Consider the following 24,082-nt stretch of genomic DNA (forward strand, 5'->3'; position numbering starts at 1 on the left):
TTTTGGAAATAGATTTTTCTGCCCTCTTGTGGGTCACAACTTAAGGGGTGACCAAGTTGTCCCGCCAACGGGCCTCCTTTTTGTTCAATATTAGAGTCATACTGTAAATGGTATATCCCATAATGGCGGGACATGGGTGTGAAGTTCCACACACTCTTTGACCGTCCTGTTATGGTGAATGAATGAAATTGACATCTACGTAAAAGAGGCTAGTGGCATGTTAATAAGCACATGGTGGTATTTCTGTGAATGGAGGGGCGATCACAGTGGGATTAGTGGTCATTGTGGAGCCTAACTGGCTTTACACAAGCATGTCAAGGGTAAGATGGCAAGGAGAGGAGGGGGCGGGGGGCAGGCAAAAAAGAAAAAAAAGACACGAAGGGGGTTGGGGTGAGGGTAACCTGAATGGGGTTGCGTCTCAGGAGCAGCAGTGGCTTCCAGTCTTTCTGGGGGTACAGAGGAAGAAGAGGAGGAGGAGGCAGAAGAAGGGGCCGCTCGCCGCCCCTGTCCTGGGGGGGGTCGGCCAGGCGAAGTAACCGCTGCAAACGCCTACACACTAAACTTATGGGCAGCCGATGAGGGCCGTACTCTGACGGAGGGGCGGAGGGAGAAAGGGTGGATATTATGGAGGGGAGGAGAGGAAGTGGAGGACATGATGCTGAAGGAGAGGAACTGCTGCTTGCGAAGAAAGGCTACACGCGCCCACACCCATGTAGACTACTCAAACATTAAAAAGAGACATATGATATTTTTCTACAAATTAAGACAGTTATCCTGTGTTTCAATGCTTCATCAAACTATTTTTTATAGTCATGAGAGGGGCCAACATCAAAATGTCAACTTTGCACACCGTTTAAAGGTACATTTTCTGGCATCGATGGTATTTTAGCTATATAATTTCACCCATATGGCCAGTTAGCACTCTCAACTATGAACAATCAAAGAGTATTTCTTCTATAAAATGTCACCTTTTATAATATACACACGCCAGGGGGACACTTACCGGACAGCGCCGTTTCCGACACGGCGGGTGCCGTGGTCCCTGCAGTGGGAGTCGTCTGTCTCTGCAACCCTGAGGATGACTCTGCTGACCTCTCCGACTGATGATGTGCCGGAAGAGGGAAGTACGGTAGCAGCTGCTGCTGATGCGGACGAGGAAGAGGACACAGCAGGACTGGTTCGCACATCCGCTGCATCGGTTGTTGCAGGCCTCTGGGGGGCGCTGGTCCCCTGGTTGGAGGCACCTATCCAAAGAACGCATAAGCAGCGAGATTTAAGATGGAGCAAGAGTGCGCTCGATTTGGGAGTTCGTGAAACTAATGCGGGCGGAACATTAGAGGTGGGTTTTTTTCTTGAATTTTTTGGAAATCGAGCTGCCTATTTGTTGCATTATTAATATTGTTGGTTTGGACTTGCACTACTTTAATGTGACTTTTGCGATGCATGTTGTTGACTGTGCACGTTGATCAATAAAGCGTTAAAAAAAACTTTTGTGAAATCGAAATATATTAATTATACAGATTTGCGCACATAACATTATCGCCATTAACTGTCCTCTTTTGGGTTCTTAGTCAATTTGTAAAAGTGTTTGATTTGTTCAAAAAATAATGATAATAAAGTTTTGAAATGACGGACAGGTGATGCTAAGTTGTGTCGAGCCATTGTGCTATGGGGAGACAATGAAAATAAGCAACATTTATTTTATGAAGTTAAATTATTATTAACTCATTCACTGCCATTGACAGCAATAGACGTCAAAAATTAATATGAACTATTTCTATTAGTTTAACATTTTTTTTCCATTTTTGTTAATGAGTATGAAAGCCTAGAATTTTTATTTTTTTTGTACATTTAGAACAGATATAAAATTTGTGATTAATCGTGAGTTTGTAGTAAAGTCATGCGATTAATTACGATTACAAATTTTAATCACCTGATGCCCCTAATTTTTAATAATCTTTTCTTTATTTTTCTTTATTTTTTTTAATAATCTTTTTTTTTTAAAGAAAATTAAAGATTATTAAAAATTAGGGGCGTCAGGCGATTACAATTTTTAATCGTAATTAATCGCATGACCTTACTAGTTAACTCACAATTTATCACAAATTGTATATCTGTTCTAATACAATTTTAAAAAATTCTAGGTATTCATACTCTTGTTAACAAAAGTGGGGAAAATGTTAAACTAATCGAAATAGTTCAAATGAATTTTTGACGTCTATAGCCGTCGATGGCAGTGAATGAGTTAACTTATATTTTACTGCAATATTTACACAAATTAATAATTTTTTAAGGCATTTTGCCTAGATGCTACTTTCTAAATTTATTTTTAAATCTCACGTACCTCCATTTGAGAAAAAACATCTTTTATGTAACTGCTCCATTAGGTTCTCAAAAATAAAGCGCTCATGAAAAATTAATGTACTGAAAATTGCACTCCCCCTTACCAACGAGGTATTGACAATTCCAAACATCTGGGGCATTTCTTATATTTCCGCTTCATTTCCACGGTACAGCCTGGTATTGTATTGCTTTTGCCTGTGTCTAGCATACAAACCAGGCATGTTGTTATAGTAGTCAAACAACATTTGATCACATTTTCAAATCAAATTACAGCGACTCAAAGTCCAATGCTTTTCCATGAGCGGAGAGCGTCCTTTCACTGAGGATAAATGTTGCATTCGGGGAAGTTGGAAATCAGATTTATCCCACTTGGATTGTGTTAGTTCCGACCTCAAAGCGTTCGAGGCAAATGAAAATACAAGACATATGTTCACATCACACAATGTGATTTGGAATGCCTGCGTTAACCAGAACAACAAATAATTCATTGGAATCAGCCATTTTTTGTTGTTTACATTTGCCCCAAACACTTGGGGCAAATGAGGGCGGAACTGGGACACTTCAAGTAGGTGTTGAAGAAAATAATATTTTTCTTCGCGTGTTCGTTTTCTTTCGGATAGTGAGAATGTTGATTATCTGAATACAGGCTGGAGATCGGTGAACAGTTCCTTCGAAGGTTTTATTTCTACAGAATATTCCGGCCACAAGCGAGCTCCCAGCAATGGTGGCAGCGTCTCGCAAGTGCGAAGTTACAGCGGACTCACAACATTCTTATACTATCTTGAAGTAGCGGTACCACAAAGCCTCCACCAATGAGATAAGACTTTAAAAAGACATCATTGATTACAGACACTTCAACCACAGACAATGGCCCATTGTTGTGGAAATAGATTAAGTCTGTTAGATTACCTCTTTTTGTAATCTTTTGCGTGTTCAAATAAATCAGAGTTGAGATCTCGTGAAGAGGGTCCTTGCAAGGTTTTTTAATCAGAAAGTTTCTGATGACACAAAGGAATTTCACCAAGCCATGTTTCTGTCCAAATGTGTGTCGTCTCTCTCAGACACGGGACTTTTATTAGAAAAAACAATGTTTCCCAGGAAACTGCCTCTCCCCTCCCAGTATGCTAGCTCGTCCTTGATTTTTCAAAAAACGGATTTCTAACGAACAGAAACTAGACTTAGATAAATAAAATAAAAATAGATATCTAGACTTAGATAAATAAAAGAAACGTATTAACTTTCTCATTTCTGGGAAAAGAGAACAGATAACAAAGAGGACAAAAGCATGACTCATCAACCTATATTGAGTTAACAGTTATATCTACATCTTCACAACTTTAACTAAATTCAAAAGAGGTAAAATATAAAATGAAATAGTAAAATGTTAACAGGTCCCAGTCATGACGATAAGACTTTAAAAACATTATTGATTACAGACACTTGGCAGAAATTGCGACATCACTCACAAAGACACATCCACAGATACGATCATGCATCGGTCGTGGTCCCATCACGACAAACGTGGGACAACATCATGTCTACCATATTTCTGACAATGACCCGAGGTGGGTGGACGTTGTGAGGCTGTTGGTGCGCCACGCACATCTGCCAGGCGTCCACCAGCATAACGTTGAGATCCTTGAACATGGCACGCAGCACGACGTCCAGTTGCAGCGCAAACCAGTCGCTGAAGATCAGGCTGAGCTCCTGATCCAGTGCCCTAGGGTTGGGCGTGCGGACCACAACCGCCGTCCCTGGGGCCCGGTTCAGCAGTCGCACCACCGCCTTGCGGATATGCCGGAGGCGGTGTATGTACACCTCCACAGGGAACGGACTGAAGTGAGCCCAGAGGCTGAGCGCCACAACCGTGTTGGGACCGCCGGTCAGGCCGTCCAGCTCGTTGGCGATGTAGCGTATCTTGTGTGCCACAGCATTGGCCTTGGAGACGATGGGCGGGCCGTGGAAGTGGTACTTGAGCAGAATGTTGTGGGTGCTGTCCAGCGCCATGAAGGGCCCCACCTTTATTGTACTCTCCTGTTTGAATTCCTTCATTCCTGCAGAGCAGAAGAAAATAAAGCTACATGAGAGGAAACTACTGGTCAAGATCAAGTGGCGGTTCAGCATCTTTAACAAGACATTTGGACGTCATCACAAACACTGCCAAAAGTGTAATAACTGTGTCACTCATCCAGAGTCACATACATGTAAATACCTCTTTAATATAGTGACTTGACGTACCACTTCTACTATATGCACTAAAAACATAAAATATTATGGCATTATTTCAAGGAAACACTACACAACAAACCCCAACAGTCTTGAAAAACAATTTTATAGTCTCAGTTGATAGGGTGTAATCACTATCATCATCAACTGCTTACAGATAAACCAAACTTCATTTATTTCTTAAATAAAATATTTATTGAGCATTGACAGTACATTTTTGATACAATCCATACAAAGGAAATAACTAATGCACACCATTTTTAATTAATTATTTGTTTGTTCAAAAATCATCTCCCATTCCCCTCAGTAACACTTGTGATTGTGTTTTGCCTCTTTTATGTGTTATTATTGTACAGACAAGGTTCAATATAGTTATATTGTTTATATTTGTGAATTAAAGTTTTGCTACTTTTGGTATTAAATTAATGTAACTCAGTGACACCCTTAGTAACAAAGGCAGGCAGTCTGTGTTATAACATAATGGCCTATGTAAGGAGCATTGGAGTTACAGTTGATTGACAATGACACAGTCAATGACACAGTCAATGACACAGTCAATGACACAGTCAATGACACAGTCAATGACACAGTCAATGACACAGTCAATTTAAGATGATGGGAATATTCTTGATTTCAAAACGAATGTTTGGGCTGCTTCCAGCATGATTTTAAAATGATTTGTGGCCCAAACTATAGGGCGGCCCACCGGGAATTGTCCCGGGCCTCCAGATGGCCCAGTCCGGGCCTGGTGTAAAGGAAAAGTTAATAAATAAATCAATGTAAATAATGACACTGTGTTAATGAAAATACTATTCATATATTATTTTAAAATAGGTAAAAGGATAAAATAGCAAATAAAAAATGTGGAATTGTGAGCTGTATTGATTATGTAAAGCAGGAAAGCTCAGATGTCTGATTCTTGTGGCACAGTATGTCGTGCAGGTCAACAACCTTTTTGAAAACGAGAGCTACTTCTTGGGATTAATACAAAGGGTTTGAAACACACTTGTGAAATAACAAATGTGCTCAAATTACCTATAATAATTATGCCTCTTTATTAATAAATAATTATTTTTATTGGATGTGAAGACACCACACCAATCATGTTTTTAAAATCGTGATTTTTCATAATAATTAGGAAATGTAAAAAGGCAACACTTTATACTGTAGCGATGTGTAAACCTGTAGCGACTTTAACATGTAACAATGTCATTTCACATAATTCTGGAAATGATTATGTTGTGGAATGATGCCGTTTTTGTGCCTATATGCCAATACAAATATGGAACAATAAGGTGGATGGTTTGATAGGTGGAATGACGAAGAGGTCCAGGCAAGCATTTAAAGGACAAGCACCTCCAGAGAAAATCAGCAAAGAAGAATGATAGGGTTTACCAGCTTATCACTGACAATTCTGTAAGTTATTTGATTGGTGATTTATTAGGGGAAAAAAACATTTGTATTATTTGATTCCCTCACCAAATGTGAATCATTAAGGAAATCAGCAAGGAATCAGATACATAAACAGCATCAATAATGGAAGCAGAATCACAAAATTCTTATCAATTCTCATCCCTATTTCTAAGTTTGTGCTCAAGTACATTTCAGATATTGTAATTTTTTTTATTGACAAGGGGCTGATTCAATTCATTTCTATGTTTACACTTTTGTTTCCCACCACTGTCCACCATTCAGCCATTAAGACACACTCACCTGGAAGAACAGTGACGAGGTACTCGAACCACTGGCGCATGGTGGAGTCGCCGTACAAGTAGACCAACTTGTTGGCCAAGCACTGAGTGATGGACAGCCCATCAACCTGGCGCTCGGTCACGCCACCCAACGGCCTCCAAATATCCTGGTAGTAGTATCCAGATGTTGCCAGCTTCACGGGATCCGGTATTTTACTGCCATTTTCTACATTGATGGCAGACACAATGTGGTGACTAATCGCCATCCCCCAAAAGTGAGAGTTATAATTCTGTAGGTCAACAGTACCTTTCTTTGAAGGCAGCACGACGATGGTGTCCGATGTGGAAGCATGGATGGGATATTTAAGGTTCACGCCTCTGATGTCAAAAAGTGGATTACAACAGAATTAACAACAATTAGATACTACAATGATATTTGTACAAAGAGAGTGAGCTATTCCAACGGTACCAGCCACAATCCTAAAACCTAAATCCCATCCATCAGTGCTACTGCCTCCGTGACCCGACCCCGGATAAGCGGTAGAAAATGGATGGAACACTTTAAAAACAGTTGGGCCAAATATAACTCAGCTATGGGTCAAAAATGGACCGATCCTCAACTTGGGTCGATTTGACCCAACTTTGAGTCAAGAAATGGGTCTTTCAGTGTAAAACAACTCATAAATATTGGTCAGATCATTTACTTGGGTCAAAAATATAGGTCATTTTGTATAAAACAACCTAAAAAGTTGGGTCAAATTGACCCATTAAGTGGATCGGTCCATTGTTTATCCATAATTGGGTTACTTTTGACCCAACTGTTTTCAGAGTGTATTGCAATGGTACCAGCCAAATCCTCCTTCGATGACACTCGGAAGTCATAAAACAGAAATAGAAATACTAGATTGTTTTGTTTCAGATTTTCGGTTATGAAACCAAGTGCTGTTTAGAAGTACTTTAGAGATGACACTTACAATAACCTAAATGTGATTTTTGGGTCAACAGCTTGTTCTGTTTGGATTACCTTTGGAACAGCTTATGTCAAATATTTATTGAGTGTACAAACTTCTGAAAGAGCAAAGCCTCCTTGTTGGTGATGATGTTTTTGAGGGGGCTTTCCATGAAGTGGTTGTTTCTGGTGTCACAGCTGAGCATTTTGGGCTTGTAGCAATACCAAGCATCACCAGTGTGAAGGTCCGTGTAGTTACACAGTGGCCCCTTGTCTTGCGGCAGGCACAGGTTGCACCCCATCTTCTCAGACTGCTCTCCTTGGTGAAAGATGCTGGAGAAGTACACTCGATCGGGCCGTTTCTCCCTCAGTCGCTGCAGCACGGCGATGGCCTCGTTCGAGTGTACCATCATGACCTCGACCTGAGCAGAGCCCTCCCACAGAAGCGGGAATCGAGCGGAATAAAGTCCGTTCTTGTGGTCCAGCACCTCCCCGGCCACGCCCGCTTTGTATTTTGGGGAGTGCAACCGAGCCAACAGCAAATCGCCGCCGTAGCGCTTGGGTTGGCCTTTGAAGTCGTGCAGGTGGATCTGCACTTCCAGCTGGTCGCCCACGTACCAACTGTGGTTGTTTTGGGAGGTTACGATGGTGAACAGGCTGTGGGCCAGGTCACTCGTCTGGGACAGGTTGAGTGGTTCGGAGCCAGAGGGCGGCCGGGGCCAGGCGATGGAGTCCAACAGGTTGCGTTCCTCAAGCTCTTCTTCAGTGGACAGTGGCTGGTACAGATGAGGACAGAAGGTGCGCTGGTGGGGAAATGTTGGGAGGTTTTTAAATGGATTTGATGATTGGTTCCGGTTCTGGACCTTGTACGGTGGTGACACTGTGTGGTACTTCCAACTCTGAAAAGATCACATGTCAAGCATATATAGTTACATTTGCTGTTTTGTTTATTAACTGTGCACACTGCAGAGTGGCGGACTTTCTCATGTGTGACGTATGGCTGGGCAATTAATCAAAATGTGGTTAAGATTTACACGTGCATGGGTGTGTATGTTTGTATGTGTGTGAGTCCCACCTCCCACAGTTGGGTAGGGCCACGGCTGCACAAGGTGCAGGCAATAGCAAATAGTTGGCTGTCAATTAGGCTGGAAGTCCATTAAAAACAGAAATGCACTGCAACCAAAACACAGCAAATGCAAAATATACCAAAAACAACAAAAATAAAAAGCAAGATTACAAAACTCGAGCATGAAAAAAAAATACTTCCACCTTATGACAGCCCTGTTCCTACATATGCTTTGCACTTTGAAGTGGTTATTAACCTTCGTCTTGTGTTAACTTTCTGTTACCATCTCTTATGTTAACGGGTCGGTTTCGACCCGTGTCTTAAATCAGCTGTAAAATATAATAAAAACAAGTAGATATCATCCAATTTATTTCTCATCTCTTGGTTGGCTTGTTAGTCTCCCTTATCCATGAAAATATTAGTTTTAATGTTGTTGGTGTGGGCTTCTGGGCCTTTTTTGTCAGTATACCCCTCGATTTCAATTAAAAAAAAATTAGAACATAAACACCAAGAGAATCATATAAATAAATACAAGGTTGTTGTGTTACCTGACTCTTACTGGGGGCTATTAGAACACATCTCTTAAATTAATTTGTTTTATTTATTTATTAATTTAAATATTATTGACTATAGTAACATCTATGGTGTTACGGGTCGATTTCGACCCATGTATATTTACTTCAAGAAAAATGCAAAAAAGTATTTTTTCAGCAGTAGAACTTTAATATAAACACAAAATGAAAAGCAAGTGATATTGTGACCCTGCAGTCCAGTAGTCATATCGAGGACCACACGTTTTCCTTGTTTTTTTCTCAGGAATGCCACTCACAGCTTTGCCTGTGTAAATCTGTAGTTTCCATGCATAACATAATACTAAAAGGTTATGGGTTATGAAATTGCATGGCAAAAGTTCACCCAGGTCCATGTCATTGTGTATCAGTACCATGTGTGGAGCACCAGAGGGCATCCAGCGGAATGATTGTAAACAGGAGGAGAACATACGTCTCTTGAGTTGTCTTTGCCGCCTCGGTGGACAGACTGGAGATGACGCTCATGTTTGAGAAATGTCTTGAAACAATTCAAACATGCGTGGGAAAATAAGGAAGCACGTTTTAAAGCAGCGTTTCACAGGTTGGTCTCATCCCACGTGGGGTCGTTCATGCTCTTCAACACCCTCCTGACAACCTTCTCCAGATCTTTGCGGGCCCTCTGCTCTTCCTCAAGCGACCTTTTCATCTTCTTGTTGTCCTACACAGGGACAGCAGAACGTGCATCCTTAATTCGTATTTTTCATTATAGAGGCGTGTTGAACTATATATACAACGGGGAACATACAGTAATGCCTTGAGATACGAGTGACCTGACTTGCAAGTTTTTGAAGATTCATTTCACCGATTTTTAGGTTTTTGTCTTGTGAGCCAAAATTTGATATGCGAGTGCTATATTGTGGCAGTGAACTCAACTCACTTCACAACATGCAGCAATTTGGCAGGTAGTGAACAATTCTTGGAAAAGCGCCTTCCAGCTGTTTAGTGCCACACCAGTTGAAGTGTATTGTCAAACGAATCATAAAACAGATTACATGTGTACAAGGTTTCGCTTAATACTAACAACAAAAACACGAATGATGGGCTATCAAATAGCATCAGTGTCGCAGTGTTACAATCCTTTCAGTAAAGTATATTTGAATACAAATAGCAAAGCAACTTATTTGAAATTCATGAAAATGGCTCCAATTTTCATTGTGGGACCACTAGGTGGCACAATGCAACGTGTTACCGCAACTAGTAGACAGTGGACTGCTCCAAAGTCGATCATGAGAGGTGTAGGGAGAAAAAAAGACGGCTTTGTGTGTGTGTGTGTGCGTGTGTGTGTGTGTGTGTGTGTGTGTGTGTTTTTAAAGAAAACTGGTAAGACTCTGCACTTGCAAACCGGAGACTGGTCATGGCATGGGTTCCATCCCCACCTCAATTAAAAACAAAACAACAACAACAAAAAGTCGATCAAAGGAGCAAAAAAGGTTGGCCTTGGAATATTGTCATTCATTTGTAAAGTAAGACTTCAAAAAATAGTTTTTTTTTTGTTCTATTTTCTACCCATACAGAGGCAGCATATGTTAAATGGTTATGACGTGTGAAATTTTTTAGTAAACTTTGCATATTAATTACATCTCTCGAGGCCAGGCTGAGTGTCCCCTTTTTTGGAAAACAAAATATGTTCACCCACAATTTTTTTTTAAACTTACATTTGGGATTTTCCTCCAAGATGTGCTCCAAAATATATATATTTTCAAATTTACATAATTAAAAAAACAAACATAAAAAAAAAATGCAGAACCTGAGTGCCACCCACATGGTGAAAAGGTGTAGTGGGATGCTGGTTAACTACTGCAGCTAAAGTTTCTCCTGCCAGTGTGCACAGAAACTCTGAGCTGCTACCGGACACTTTATCTCAAGCAAGCATATCATTAAAGTGGGAAAATACAGAGAAAACATGCTAACCGCTAAAGCTATGTAGTTACAGTACATGTAAGGTAGCCAATCAATAGATTGTGTAGTAGAAGTGTATTTCTATTAATTGTATACGGTTTAATTTTTCCAGACTCTTTTATTTGAGAATTTACTGCTTAGGAGTAAGAAAATATGTTTCATTCAAACTCAGATATTTTGCATTTGAGACAACATTTGAGAATGTTCAAATCTTTTTTGAACAATGTCTTGTACAGTTAAAAAAAAAAAAAAGGATCGATTTGTTCAGTAATTACCTGTTTTAGCTCTTGTACCTCATCCCTCAGGGCATACACCACATCCACAAGGCTCCTTGTAAGAAAGAAAGAAAAAATAATCAGCTTTACTATTGCTTGTGGGTTTCCAAAAATAGTTAGATTTTTTTTTAGTTTTCCAAATTTTTCTTTAAAATTCATTAGTTAAATTTTTGGCATGGATTTTGTTTTATAGTATATAAGTATAGGTCACACTTTTTTTTCATAGTTCGGCTAGTCATGTACCTCATATTCAAGTGCGATTTGTTTATTTTAAAATTAAGAGTTTGGACTGTCATCCGAAGTCCCCGTCCTGAATCGTGTTGACTTTCTTTTGGCAAATACTTTTGGTGCATTAACTCCGTATTTGCCAAAACACTGTAATAAAGTGTACCTGCACTCTAAAAAGAGAATTGTTGAAACAATTTAACTCATTCGCTGCCATTGATGACTATAGACGTCAAAAATTAATTAAAAGTATTTCTATTTAAAAAAAAAAAAATCCCGTTTTTGTTAACAAGAGTATGAAAACCTAGAATTTTTTTGTGTACATTTAGAACAGATGTCAAATTTGTGATTAATCGTGAGCTAACTAGTGAAGTCATGCGATTAATTACGATTACACATTTTAATTGCCGGATGCCCCTAATTTTTAATAATCTTTTCTTAAATATATATATATTTTTTTTAAATATTATTATTAAAAATTACTCACAATTATTCCCAATTGTTTATATCTGTTCTACTACAAGAAAAAAAATCTAGGTTTTCAAACTCTTGAAAAAATAAAATAAAAATTGCTAAAATTTATTTTTGACGTCTATAATCGTCAATGGCAAAAACAAACCAAGTACCAGCAACAACAAGCTCATTTGTACTTCTATACTTATTTTGACAGGGTGGGGATTATTCCGTTTTTGTTTCCCAGGATATTATTTCTCTCTCCATTACAATTACAGTATAGGCTGATTGCCAGTTGTGTTAATTAGATGATGACAGACAGCCAATAGTTCATTTGCTTACTAGGGAGCTTGCAACGCTGCTCTACTGTTTGATTGTAATATTTTACAATTGGCCACCAGGTGTCGCTGTGGGGAAATGTTTCGAACATTCCAAAAGAGCGATTCTTTTTGTGAATCAATAGTTCCAAATGATTTGATCGTTTCAATGTTCCATTTCTGCCATCCCTACTGTCCGTTCCTTCCTTTTCTCCCCTTGTGTCCATCTAACCGAGTCTTTAAAAAGGCACTGCGCAAACCACCGATTGGTTAAAAGGAAAACTGGTTGGGTAGGGCCACGGCTGCACAAGGTGCAGGCAATAGCAAATAGTTGGCTGTCAATTAGGCTGGAAGTCCATTAAAAACAGAAATGCACTGCAACCAAAACACAGCAAATGCAAAATATACCAAAAACAACAAAAATAAAAAGCAAGATTACAAAACTCGAGCATGAAAAAAAAATACTTCCACCTTATGACAGCCCTGTTCCTACATATGCTTTGCACTTTGAAGTGGTTATTAACCTTCGTCTTGTGTTAACTTTCTGTTACCATCTCTTATGTTAACGGGTCGGTTTCGACCCGTGTCTTAAATCAGCTGTAAAATACAATAAAAACAAGTAGATATCATCCAATTTATTTCTCATCTCTTGGTTGGCTTGTTAGTCTCCCTTATCCATGAAAATATTAGTTTTAATGTTGTTGGTGTGGGCTTCTGGGCCTTTTTTGTCAGTATACCCCTCGATTTCAATTAAAAAAAAATTAGAACATAAACACCAAGAGAATCATATAAATAAATACAAGGTTGTTGTGTTACCCGACTCTTACTGGGGGCTATTAGAACACATCTCTTAAATTCATTTGTTTTATTTATTTATTAATTTAAATATTATTGACTATAGTAACATCTATGGTGTTACGGGTCGATTTCGACCCATGTATATTTACTTCAAGAAAAATGCAAAAAAGTATTTTTTCAGCAGTAGAACTTTAATATAAACACAAAATGAAAAGCAAGTGATATTGTGACCCTGCAGTCCAGTAGTCATATCGAGGACCACGCGTTTTCCTTGTTTTTTTTCTCAGGAATGCCACTCACAGCTTTGCCTGTGTAAATCTGTAGTTTCCATGCATAGCTGTTTTTTGCATCGCAGGCTGCCCAGATTTTTATGCCGTACTTCCCTGGCTTACTGGGTATGTATTGCCGGAAGGGGCGTTTTCCTCGGTAAGGGACAAGACGTTCATCGACTGTCACCTCTGGCCCTGGGTTGAACATCAGTGGAAGGAGTTGCGTCCATCTCTCCCAGACATCCCTGATGGGGGCAAGCTTGTCAGAAATTGCTCTGATATTTCAGTTGTCAAATCTGAGGACTCTTGATATCATTCGAAAGGTCTGAAGTGACATTGTTGCCCGGAAAATATTTCTGCCTGTCGATGCGTCCCAGAGACTATCAGTGGCCTCATTGCAGGATCACCAATGTAAGCATCCAGATATTCCTCATCAATGTCTTTCCACATGTCGTCATGGACTTTTTTTCCTTCAACGTTTGTCATAGCCATGATGACTCTTTTTAGTGACAATGGCATGAATAGCTCGAAACATGTCCCGATGTCACTGACTCTTGTCACAGCAAATTGTGATTCCAGGGGTCATTTTTATGACATTTGCAGCAGCTGCCCTGCCATGTACATCATGAGGTACTGAGCTCCAAAAGATCTTATCATTTTTGGATTTGAATCTTTCAGTGGGAGGAGCTTCACCACCAGTGACCTCCTAATCAGACTCATCAGATATGTCTGTGTCTTCTGGTTGATACTCCACATTGTCTTCCTCCTCAGAAACTGTGTCCTCTTCCTCATTTTCATCAAAAAGATTATCCAGAACTTGGGTCGCTGAAAATCTTCTTCTCATGTTTGTATGCTGCAAATTGGAGATGTGCACTCTGCAAGTCAAATCCATCCTTCCATCCATCCATCCATCCATTTTCTTTACCGCTTGTCCTCACAAGGGTCGCGGGGTTGCTGGAGCCTATCCCAGCTGACTTCGGGCAGTAGGCAGGGTACACCCTGAACTGGTTGCCAGTCAATTGCAAGGCTCTGCAAGTCAAATGACCTTTCAAATGAATGAATTGACCTTACATGTCAGGACATGCCCATCTCTGTTAGTTTTGTTTTTGTGCAGGTGTACTGGAAAACACGGCAAAATGAGAATCCCCTACAGCTCACAGGATTGGGAGAGGAGCTGGCTGTCAGTGTGTTGGCTGGCAGTGTAATTATGAATCCAGTTTTGGCTCTAATTATTGCTTTATAATCTTATTTTTATAACTGGGTCGAAACCGACCCTAACAACACAAATGTAACAATTTCAACCAGAGCATTTTAGAATATAGTAAAAAACTTTGTTTTTGTTTTATTTTGTTGAAATAGGGGTTCCTGACAAAGTCAAAAAGCCTTGATGCAATAAACTAATTTATATGGTTCTTTTATGCATGTTAAACCTAAAAACGGGTCGCTGCCGACCCTAACACAAGACGAAGATTCAGTCTTTTTGAAAAAACCAACCGGACGTGACTGATACATTTTTGGTGTGTCTCGATACATAGTTTGCGCCGTGGAAATTTTCTGATACCGGGGAAACAAAAAGAAAGAAACAAAAAAGCTCATATCAGCACCGATGGGTGTGTTTTTTGCTGAAGAAGCATTGAGAAGAACATTGAGAAGCATTCACATTTAACTTTTCAGCCTGATCTGCCAAATCTTTCAAAGGTAAGTAAAGATCTTGTGGATTTAATTTTGCTGTGTAAATTGATGAATTTATAGCTCACTGGTTTTGTTACATTAACTCATTCACTGCCATTGACGGCTATAGACGTCAAAAAATCATTTGAACTATTTCTATTAGTTTAACTTTTTTTTTTAAATTATTAAAAATTAGGGGCGTCAGGCGATTAAAATTTCTAATCGTTATTAATGGGATGACTTTACTAGTTAACTCACAAATTGTATCCTTTCTAAATGTACAATCATTATTTTCTAGGTTTTCATTAAAAAATGTTAAACTAATAGAAGTAGTTTAAATTAATTTTTTACCTTTCGTCGGGAGCCACTATCCTGCATGTTTCCCCTCCTCCAACACACCTGATTCAAATGTTCAGGATCGTTATGAAGCTTCCACAGAGCTTGCTGATGAGCTGATCATTTGAATCGAGTGTGATGAAGGAGGGAAACATACAACATGCAGGATAGTGGCCCTCGAGGATCGGCTTTGGACAAACCCTATCCTACCAACCCACATGGATGTCAACAGTGCATTAAAACAAAAAGCAAATAGAAAGTCAGCTGTGTTTAAGATTTTTGATGGATTGATCCTAAAAGCTAATTTAAACAAGCAGCTGTTTTATTTTAATTTTATGTTCAATACATTTGAATTTGTTTGCTTTCAAACATTTATTTAGATTCCTGACACAGTGAATCAGTAAGCATGATTAGGAGACGCAGGAACTTGGTGTTCTCCTTCATTTTCTTCCTGATCATCATCGTCATGATTGGGCGTGTTTACTACAGGAGGTATGCCCGTCACATCGCTTTTGCGCCATTATGCTGTATGTCATGTAACATTAGTTATACTCCATCTATCCGTTGCCATGGTGACCCGTCAAGGGGGTCCATTGTTGCGGTCTTTTTAAAGTCGTGCGGCACGAGCTTGACTCCAGGTGAAAGTACTCAGCGTTGATCAAATTAACTGAAAACAGCTATCCTGGAACCCAAAAACACAGTATCCTATCTCAGGGTAGGTCAACTCACTGTTCAGGGTTAGTCTCAGAGTTAGTTGAACCTGCTTTGTGAAATGGACCCCTGGTTTAGGATAAAACACTATCTAAATGCGCTCTATTTAGCAATATGATCAAATTGGATTTTTCATTCTTTGGATTACGACTTTTTTTTTTTTGTAAAAGTACAATTAGTAGTAACCCATTCAAATGGATTCAGGGTTTGGTGGTTGTAATGCGCATTTGGTATCGAGGCGCTATATATGTATCATGTAAGAAAAAAAAGCTTGTTTTATTTTTATGTAACGTCTCTCTTTCTTGTGTCTACATTTAATGATAACGTTCATTAGCAAAGTCTCTCTTCCAAAACAAATCCCACCTGATCCAGCTGCAGACGTCTGGTGAGTGCAAACACTTGCACAAGCGGTCTCGCTTTTTCTTGCCATAACAAAGCAGACAAAGGCAGCCTAAAACTATTGTTGCTGATGTTGCAGCTCCAACCTGAGCAGCTGTACTCACGGGGTCGAGATGGCCATCATCACACAGGAAAACACACCTGTGGGAACCGTGATTCACTACTTAGACGACTGGATGCTGACCGTGACGCCAGATATCTTCAAAACCTTTGTGAAGGTACGCTGACAAATAAAAAATGGGGGGGAGAATTAAAAACAAATGTATTGCTCCTAGAAGTGAAATAAAATTGTATGTGAATAAAATGTAAAAAAAAAAAAAAACTTTCTCAAAGATTAGATGCAATATTGTACTAAAAAGTTCAACATACTGAATTGTAAATCACAACAGCATAATTAAAACACACACTTCAAGAAGAAATAAAACATTTTTCAAATCAAAGTTCTCCAAATAGTAAGTCAAGCGTGCTCGCTTCGAACTATTTGTCGCTCTCAGTTGAAGATGACTATAAAACGGAAATACAACAAAAAAATGTCACATCCAAGACCTTGCTGCTCATCTTTACAGTATGAAAACAACACTGACCTTGATGCTCGTTGATTTCCAGAAGCATCCGTTCTCCACGGAGATGTACGACAAGTGCGCCGTGGTCGGCAGCGGCGGCATCCTGATCGACAGCGGCTGCGGAGAAACGATTGACTCGGCTCAGTTTGTGATCAGGTGCAATCTACCACCGCTGAACCACGTGTACGCCAAAGACGTAGGCTTCAAGACGGACCTCGTCACGGCCAACCTTGACGTCTTCGAACGCAGGTAATTCTGATGGCATCTTGTCACTTCTGCTTGTAAAGATTTCCAAATAGGAAATACTGGAAATATAAGTAATCCTTTCCATGGTGGCCATCTTATCTCATTCACTGCCATTGGCTGCTATATACATCAAAAATTCATTTTAACTATCAATTAGTTTAACATTCTTCCCACTTTTATTAACAAGAGTATGAAAACCTAGGGGGGTTATTGTACATTTAGAACACATATCAAATTTGTGATTAATCATGAGTTAACTAGTGAAGTCATGCGATTAATTATGCTTAAAAAAAATTATCGCCTGATGCCCCTATTTTTTAATAAACTTTTCTTTTTTTTTTTAAAGAAAAGATTATTAAAATAATAATAATTTAACGACCTGATGCTCCTAATTTTTGCTAAAAAAATTTTTTTAGATTATTACAAAATAATCATAATAATTAAAATTACTTCTTTTTTTTAAAGAGGAAGAAGCAAAGTTTATTAAAAATTAGGGGCGTCAGGCGATTCATTTTTTTTTCGTAATCAATCACATGACTTGACTAGTTAACTCACGATTAATTACAAATTTTATATCTGTTCTAAATGTACCAAAAAAATTCCAAGTTTTCATACTCTTGTGAACAAAAGTGGAAAAAATGCTAAACTAATAGAAATAGTTCAAACGGATTTTTGACGTCTATAGCCGTCAATGGCAGTGAATGAGTTAAAAGTTACCTGCACAGCTGTATAATTACTATAATGCTTGGTTTGTTGTGATTTTATTATGATGGACTACTTGATCATCCTCCCCCATTTTAGTTAGTGAGTAGTAGCAGATAGTAGTTGGTTGGTTAGACGGTCAGTTAGTTAGCAGTAGGCCAGTAGCGTGGGTAGCTTGGTTTTACTGGTCGCTTGATAAAAGTGCTGCTCAATTCCAAGGTCCGGCAGATGGGCAAAATCTTGATGTGTGTGTCAGTTAGCAGCCACTTGTGTACCATATTCCTCGTCATGAGATGATTTTAGACTTCTGTGTCTCTGAGGGAGCAGTGGGCAGCTTTTGTTGTGGCTATTCTCACCGGAGCTTTCCCCCACAGGTACGAGTCTCTGTCGGGCTTGGGACCACAGCAGAAACTTGTAGAAGCAGTCCAGATCTACGGGAAGGCCCTGATGCTCCTTCACACCTTCTCCTACCGCTCTTACACACAAGTGTCAATGCGGGCGGCTCGCACCCTAAAAGACTTCAAAAGCCCCATTCGTGCCATCTCATTCAACCCCAACTACGTGCGCAATGTGTCGCGGTTCTGGGCCGCCAAAGGCCTCGCCGGCTATCAGCCCACCACGGGCATATTAATGGCCAGCCTGGCTCTGGAGCTGTGCTCCGAAGTTCACCTGTACGGCTTCTGGCCCTTTGACAAACACCCGGACGGACACACTCTCACCAAGCACTACTACAACGATCTCAAGCACTTAGCCGTGCATGATATGCCCATAGAGTTTGGACTGTTGTCCACGCTGAACAAGCAGGGCGTGCTTAGGCTTCACACTGAGGCTTGTCCAGCCAAGGAAAGGGTGTGACTCTTTAAAAAAAGGAGCTTGACCATGTCCATTTTTGACAAACACAAAATCAAAGTCATCTTTTAAGATTTCATAATTTTTACTGCATAACATTTTAACTCATTCACTGCCATTGACGGCTATAGACGTCAAAATTTTATTTGAACTATTTGTATTAGTTTAACTTTTTTTCCCACTTTTGTTAACAAGAGTATGTAAACCTAGAATGTTTTTATTGTACATTTAGAACAGATATAATATTTGTAATTAATCAAGAGTTAACAAGTGAAGTCATACGATTAATTCCGATTAAAATTTTGAATCGCCTGCATTTTTAAAATCTTTTTTTTTAAATCGCGTCAGGCGGTTAAATTTCTTAATTGTAATTAATCACATGACTTCAATAGTTAACTCACAATTAATCACAAATTTTATATCTGTTCTAAATGTACAATATTTTTTTTTCTAGATTTTCATACTTTTGTCAACAAAAGTGGAAAAAAATGTTAAACTACTAGAAATAGTTCAAATGAATTTTTGACGTCTATAGCCGTCAATGGCAGTGAATGAGTTAACAAATAACAAATTAAACTAGACTCTGTGTGAATGTCCGGATCCTCAAAATTAAAGGAAGTCACGTAGCAGAAAAGAGTGGCGCAGAAAAGGCAATATTAAAAAGGAGTAGAGCTGACACGCCAAACGCACCCTAACTCAAATGTATAAATCATCATATAGAGCTCTGAAGTGCACATGCCTGATGGATATGACAGAGTAAGCAACACAAAATGCAACACAAAAACAATAGCCTATCATGTGTAAATAATGGTCCAATAGCAGGTTTGGCTGATCATGTTTCTACTCGTATTTTAATGTTGTGGTATCTCGTATTTGTTGGGAACAGTGGGTTACATTGAGGGGAAAACCACATGCTGCCCCACTACAAGGAAGAGATAGATAAAAAATATATAGTAATTACATTGAAAACAAAAATAGAAATGACTAGTTTTTAAATGTGACTGAAACTAAGATTTGCATTTGGTACCCAATTTTGTAAACCCTGCCTTGGCTAATAGTAATTCAAACACATTCTAGCACAAGGAAGTTCAATATTTGAGCTCTTCAAAAATAGACAAATTGTGTTGTACCTTGCCTTATCTCCTTATTTAGGCTTTATGTTTATAGAATATGACAGTTAGTCAAATCAATTTCTATGGCACCCTTGACTTTATGTATGTTTTCGTAATTGTTCAGATTTAGTCATTTTTATTTTTTTGATCATATACAACATAACTATCAACGTTGGTTATTGGAATGTTACGCTATTTTAGATTGATACATTAAAACATGTGAAATATCCATCTTCATTAAAACACTGCAAACTAAAGTGAGCCGGTCTGAGCCATGTGTTATGATTGGTGTCCTGTCTGACTTGTGGGGTTTTGTTTGCACCTTTACTCGTCATCCTGTTTGTTCCCTTCCTTGTGTCATCCAATCATCTCCCCCAGCCACTTGTGTCTTGTCCAGGTGTCTCTCGATGTCTCGTCAGTTGGCTTGTATTTAGTTCCCTGGTTTTGTTGGATCATTGTCGCTGTCACCACCGGTGTTTTGTTTGGTCTTTTCAGATCTTTGTTGGTTTTGTTCACCCAGTACCCCTGCTAGTGTTTTTGTTAAATAAATCGTGTTCAGTTTAACATGCATCCCTGCCGCGGTTCTCCTGCCTCCCTGCATTTGGGTCCTCCAACTCCACACGTGACACCATGAAACTCCAGGGCTGAAAATGAGTCTCAGTCCGGCCCTCTACAAATATCATATTCCAAACTCATTTTACAACATAACCCTTACAGGAAAGGCTTACCGATGCACGCACGCACGACTACTGAAGGGTATCCGAATCCAAAAGATTATGCCAAACACTTTGTTTCATAAACAATTCATTTCAATCGGAGTCTCTAAATGTACATATTATAGCACACAGGAGATTTTTGCCCCTAATGTTGCCATTTATTAACAAAAGACAAAAAAAACATTCGAAGACTATGAACAATCAACATCAGTGTTTAACATGAATGAAATTTGCATGCACACAATTGCTTCGTTTAAGGAATATGTCATATATTTTTGTTTCATTTTCCACACACCCTGTGAAAAAAAATGTCACTCATACTAGCACTTTATTTACAACCACATAATGTTATTAATGTTATTAACGTTAGGGCATATATAGCAGTAAGCTAACAAACCAAACCAACCAGCTCGCTGTTTAGTTCAAAACAAACATGACCACTGACGTTATGTCAAGTTTCATTTTTGGTTATCGGGAACTAACCAATAATAATAAAAAAAAACATTTTTCCATATGAAATCAAGCAGAACCGAAACCCAATCAGAGCAAAGCTCATTTACATTTTGAATTATTGAATATCAAAGAGAAAATGGACCGTTTAAAATCCCTTTCTTCCGACCAATTGAAACAACTTGAAAATGGGCATCCTGCTCATTTTCAACCCATGAAAGGACAGCAAAGATTTAAAAATAATTGTACATAGATATGGTGTGGCACGTGAAAATAAATAGATTAACATATAGATGACAAAATTCATCAAGTTTGGCACGGTTAGGCTATGATCTTGGGTCAAGGGTGGCATCACAGTAACTCATTGCCTTGCCTGCGATGACTGCTTTCCCAAAACGTTAAAATGTATCTTTCTGTAACCTTGCAGAAATAGTGCTCCATTGCCTTCCTTTCTGGAATGTGATGACATGAACGGACCCCTCCACTTCGTAGCCACAAAAAGGTAAAGAGAAATGACAAGAACGGTCAGATCAGCTGTTTCATGACCTTGAATGAAGTGAAGTGGAGCAAAGTTTAGGAAAAAGAAGAGTCGGTCGAAACTGCTCTGGGTCCGATGGCATTACTTGTAACGTGTGGAAAGTTTAACATTGTTCAGAACAGATCACTGGCATATTAATAAATATGTCTCGGGTTCCAAGGTTACGCAAAGAGATGATTATTGTCCAGCTAGATACGAATCCATTTGTGCGCACGTGGGCGTGCGCGTGCGCGTGCGTGTGTTTCTGCAAGTCTTTCATGTTGTAATACGTAATATGTAACACGAGGCAGTCCTGAACAGGTGTGTTTTGAGTCTTGATTTGAAGGAGGAGAGAGAGTCACTGTTTCTGAGGTTCGGTGGCAGAGTGTTCCAGAGCTGGGGGGCCGAGCAACTGGTGGCTTTTTTTTTTGTATCCAACTCAGATAACCATGACAAAACCTTCAAAACTGAACATGCAATGAACAAAGCATACAACAATTAACCAATAACAGCAGTACTCAATAAAAGAGGACATGAAAAAGAAGCAGCTGTATCAAATTTAAAATGCTCTTTGAGAGTCACATCAAATTTGGTTTCTTGGCTTAGCTGTCACAATACTGGACTCTGCCTCTGTCTCTGGTGACAGGACTGTTGGATCTGGATGAGCACAAACATTGTAGGCCTAATCAATAACATTAAAAATGAACATAAGACGTCTAAATCATTTTTTTTTAAAAAACATAAAATGATTGTGTAACAGTTAATTCTACGCATAATACAGGACAATTGCCGACCCAGTACAAAAGCCCAACACAATCTGTACAAGTCTTCTTACTAGTAGCTCCAGCTTCATTCGGTTCCTTCTCCTAGACCTTCTCCTTCAATGAGGCCAACACACATTACCCCTCCTCCAAGAACGGGACCACCTCCTCACCACCAATATTTCTAGAGATGGGACAATGAAGCCTTGTGACGCTTTTGAGGCTTTCGGCTGATTGCTTTGGAAAAAGAGTCGAAGTTTCAAAGCCCCATAAAATAGATCGTACCGGTGACATCTGGTGGTCAGCTGGAGTCATAGCAGCTATAATCTTCAAAGTGATTCGCCTGATTGATTCATATTCCAACATAACACCAGTACATTCAGTCTTACGTCATAGCAGCTATAATCTTCAAAGTGATTCGCCTGATTTTATATTCCAACATAACACCAGTACATTCAGTCTTACATTTGTGTCTGTCTAATGATCATCAGGTACACATGGAAGGTGAACATAAAGTGAACCAAATATCTACATGAGGGAATTGTGCTTGTGCAACAGTGAAAATAAAGCAAATACCAGTATGTACATGAGGGAATTGTTCTTGTGCCCAACTTTTTATATTTATTTGTTTTACAAGTTCTTTTTCAAGAACAATATTTGCTCTATTGTGTTCGGCTTCAAGCGGCTTCTTCTCTGGCTGACAATTTCACCAGCCTTTGAGAAAATCCTCTCACAGGGGCCTGAAGATGCTGGTGGTGAGAGGTACTGCAGAGCCACTGGATACGTCATCAGCACGTGATCACGGAGGTGTCATCGGGGCTTTTGATACATTGTTTCGAGCAGTCTGTGTCACTCAGCTGACACATGCTCCGGAGTGTCAGTGTCAAACGTCCCATCTCTAAATATTTCCTCTACCAGTGGCCTTAACAGCTGATGTTTCTGCTGCTAGTGATAAATGTACATATAATCATAATAATGTTAACTATTGTGTTCTTAACATAGCAATTGATGTAAGAAAAAAAAACCACACACACACATAAATCACCCACCCCCCTCACCCACACACCCACACACACGCGCGCGCGCACACACACACACACACACACACACACGTGCTTATGTGAAAGTAATCCAGCTCATTTGTCCACATATCAAATAATATTCCTCAACTGCTACTAACTGTGATATGATCAAATCACAGATGTAGGTCTTCTTGATGATTTTTGATGGTGAGCATTGCAACAACAATTGCATTAAATGTATGGACTTGGTCTAATATTTAGCCATATTAAATGTGCTTTCCACCGGGCCTTCCTGTAGACGTGCTGCTGGAACCTGCCTCAGCATCTTTCCTCCACTAAAAAAGCTCTGTCATTTTTGCACATTTGGTTGCACTTCCATGAAGCATTTTTATTTACATCCATCTTATTTTTTCGACACCACCCATTTCTTTGTCAACTGCCTTCTTTCATTTCGCCATTTTTCTCTTTTCAGTAGCTAGCTCCTACAACTTAAGGGGCGGAGGGCTGGTGCGGCTCGTGCGCTCCTGTGGGCTAGTGTTTGTAGTTAATTGGTTACTGCAGCGCTGCTTATTATTGGTCACAAAGTGACAATCCTACGAACCATAAACGGTCAGTTGTTGCACGCCAGACGCCAGCCGTGAGTACATGTCCTCCTCGCAAGTGGCGGCCGATGAGGGCGCATGCGGGGCGGTTGGCTGCTTTTTGTGGCAATACGGCGTCTCGGGTAATCGGCCTGTATTTATAAAATAGTGGGCTCTGGGCTGAATGTACAAGATGGCTATGTGTATTGCAAAACACGAGGGGCGCAATAAAAAAATAAAATAAATAATAATAATAAACACTGGTCAAAATCGGCCAAGGACAAACCGCAGCCAAAATTTTCCTAAGGAATTCACTCTGGGGTAACAGAACACAAAATTAATCTA

The 24,082-nt window shown here is 39.5% G+C and overlaps 2 protein-coding genes across 7 annotated transcripts; one reads left to right on the top strand and one right to left on the bottom strand.

Annotated features, from left to right (window-relative positions):
* Positions 1-3,304: 3,304 nt before the first annotated feature.
* LOC144040861 (NXPE family member 3-like) lies at positions 3,305-22,449 on the bottom strand. 6 transcript variants are annotated; one of them, XR_013289885.1, is made up of 6 exons: positions 22,209-22,449; positions 16,803-16,898; positions 16,323-16,441; positions 16,183-16,241; positions 11,040-11,094; positions 8,976-9,523 (listed from the first exon to the last, which is right to left on the bottom strand). XR_013289885.1 is itself a non-coding variant. In XM_077555217.1 (5 exons), exons 1-5 carry the CDS (start codon positions 15,148-15,150, stop codon positions 3,832-3,834), a joined length of 1,650 nt encoding a protein of 549 aa, XP_077411343.1. In that variant the 5' UTR covers positions 15,151-16,016; the 3' UTR covers positions 3,305-3,831. The 6 variants fall into 6 exon arrangements, 2 of the variants coding, with proteins under 2 accessions (XP_077411343.1, XP_077411342.1); XM_077555217.1 differs by lacking the exons at positions 8,976-9,523; positions 11,040-11,094; positions 16,183-16,241; ... (1 more) ...; positions 16,803-16,898; positions 22,209-22,449 and adding exons at positions 3,305-4,397; positions 6,283-6,486; positions 6,568-6,638; positions 7,327-8,108; positions 15,124-16,016; XR_013289886.1 differs by lacking the exon at positions 16,183-16,241.
* On the top strand, positions 14,669-19,951 carry LOC144040862 (alpha-2,8-sialyltransferase 8E-like). The gene is made up of 6 exons (XM_077555218.1): positions 14,669-14,799; positions 15,489-15,600; positions 16,154-16,204; positions 16,298-16,436; positions 16,825-17,030; positions 18,104-19,951. The coding sequence occupies exons 2-6, from the start codon at positions 15,515-15,517 to the stop codon at positions 18,582-18,584; spliced, it is 963 nt and encodes a 320-aa protein (XP_077411344.1). The 5' UTR covers positions 14,669-14,799; positions 15,489-15,514; the 3' UTR covers positions 18,585-19,951.
* Positions 22,450-24,082: the final 1,633 nt, after the last annotated feature.

Source organism: Vanacampus margaritifer, unplaced genomic scaffold (assembly GCF_051991255.1).
Source record: "Vanacampus margaritifer isolate UIUO_Vmar unplaced genomic scaffold, RoL_Vmar_1.0 HiC_scaffold_42, whole genome shotgun sequence".
Taxonomy (NCBI): Eukaryota; Metazoa; Chordata; class Actinopteri; order Syngnathiformes; family Syngnathidae; genus Vanacampus; species Vanacampus margaritifer.

What these genes read in the sequence shown, in the direction of transcription:
- LOC144040862 (XM_077555218.1), top strand. Translation starts at nt 15,515, where the DNA reads ATGATTAGGAGACGCAGGAACTTGGTGTTCTCCTTCATTTTCTTCCTG. An exon ending in TCTTCAAAACCTTTGTGAAG is followed by an intron (nt 16,437 to 16,824) that starts GTACGCTGACAA and finishes GTTGATTTCCAG; the next exon opens with AAGCATCCGTTCTCCACGGA. An exon ending in CTTGACGTCTTCGAACGCAG is followed by an intron (nt 17,031 to 18,103) that starts GTAATTCTGATG and finishes TTTCCCCCACAG; the next exon opens with GTACGAGTCTCTGTCGGGCT.
- LOC144040861 (XM_077555216.1), bottom strand. Translation starts at nt 15,150, where the DNA reads ATGCAGGATAGTGGCTCCCGACGAAAG. An exon ending in GAGGCTTTGCTCTTTCAGAA is followed by an intron (nt 6,639 to 7,326) that starts GTTTGTACACTC and finishes TTTTGACATCAG; the next exon opens with AGGCGTGAACCTTAAATATC. An exon ending in CCTCGTCACTGTTCTTCCAG is followed by an intron (nt 4,398 to 6,282) that starts GTGAGTGTGTCT and finishes TCTGCTCTGCAG; the next exon opens with GAATGAAGGAATTCAAACAG.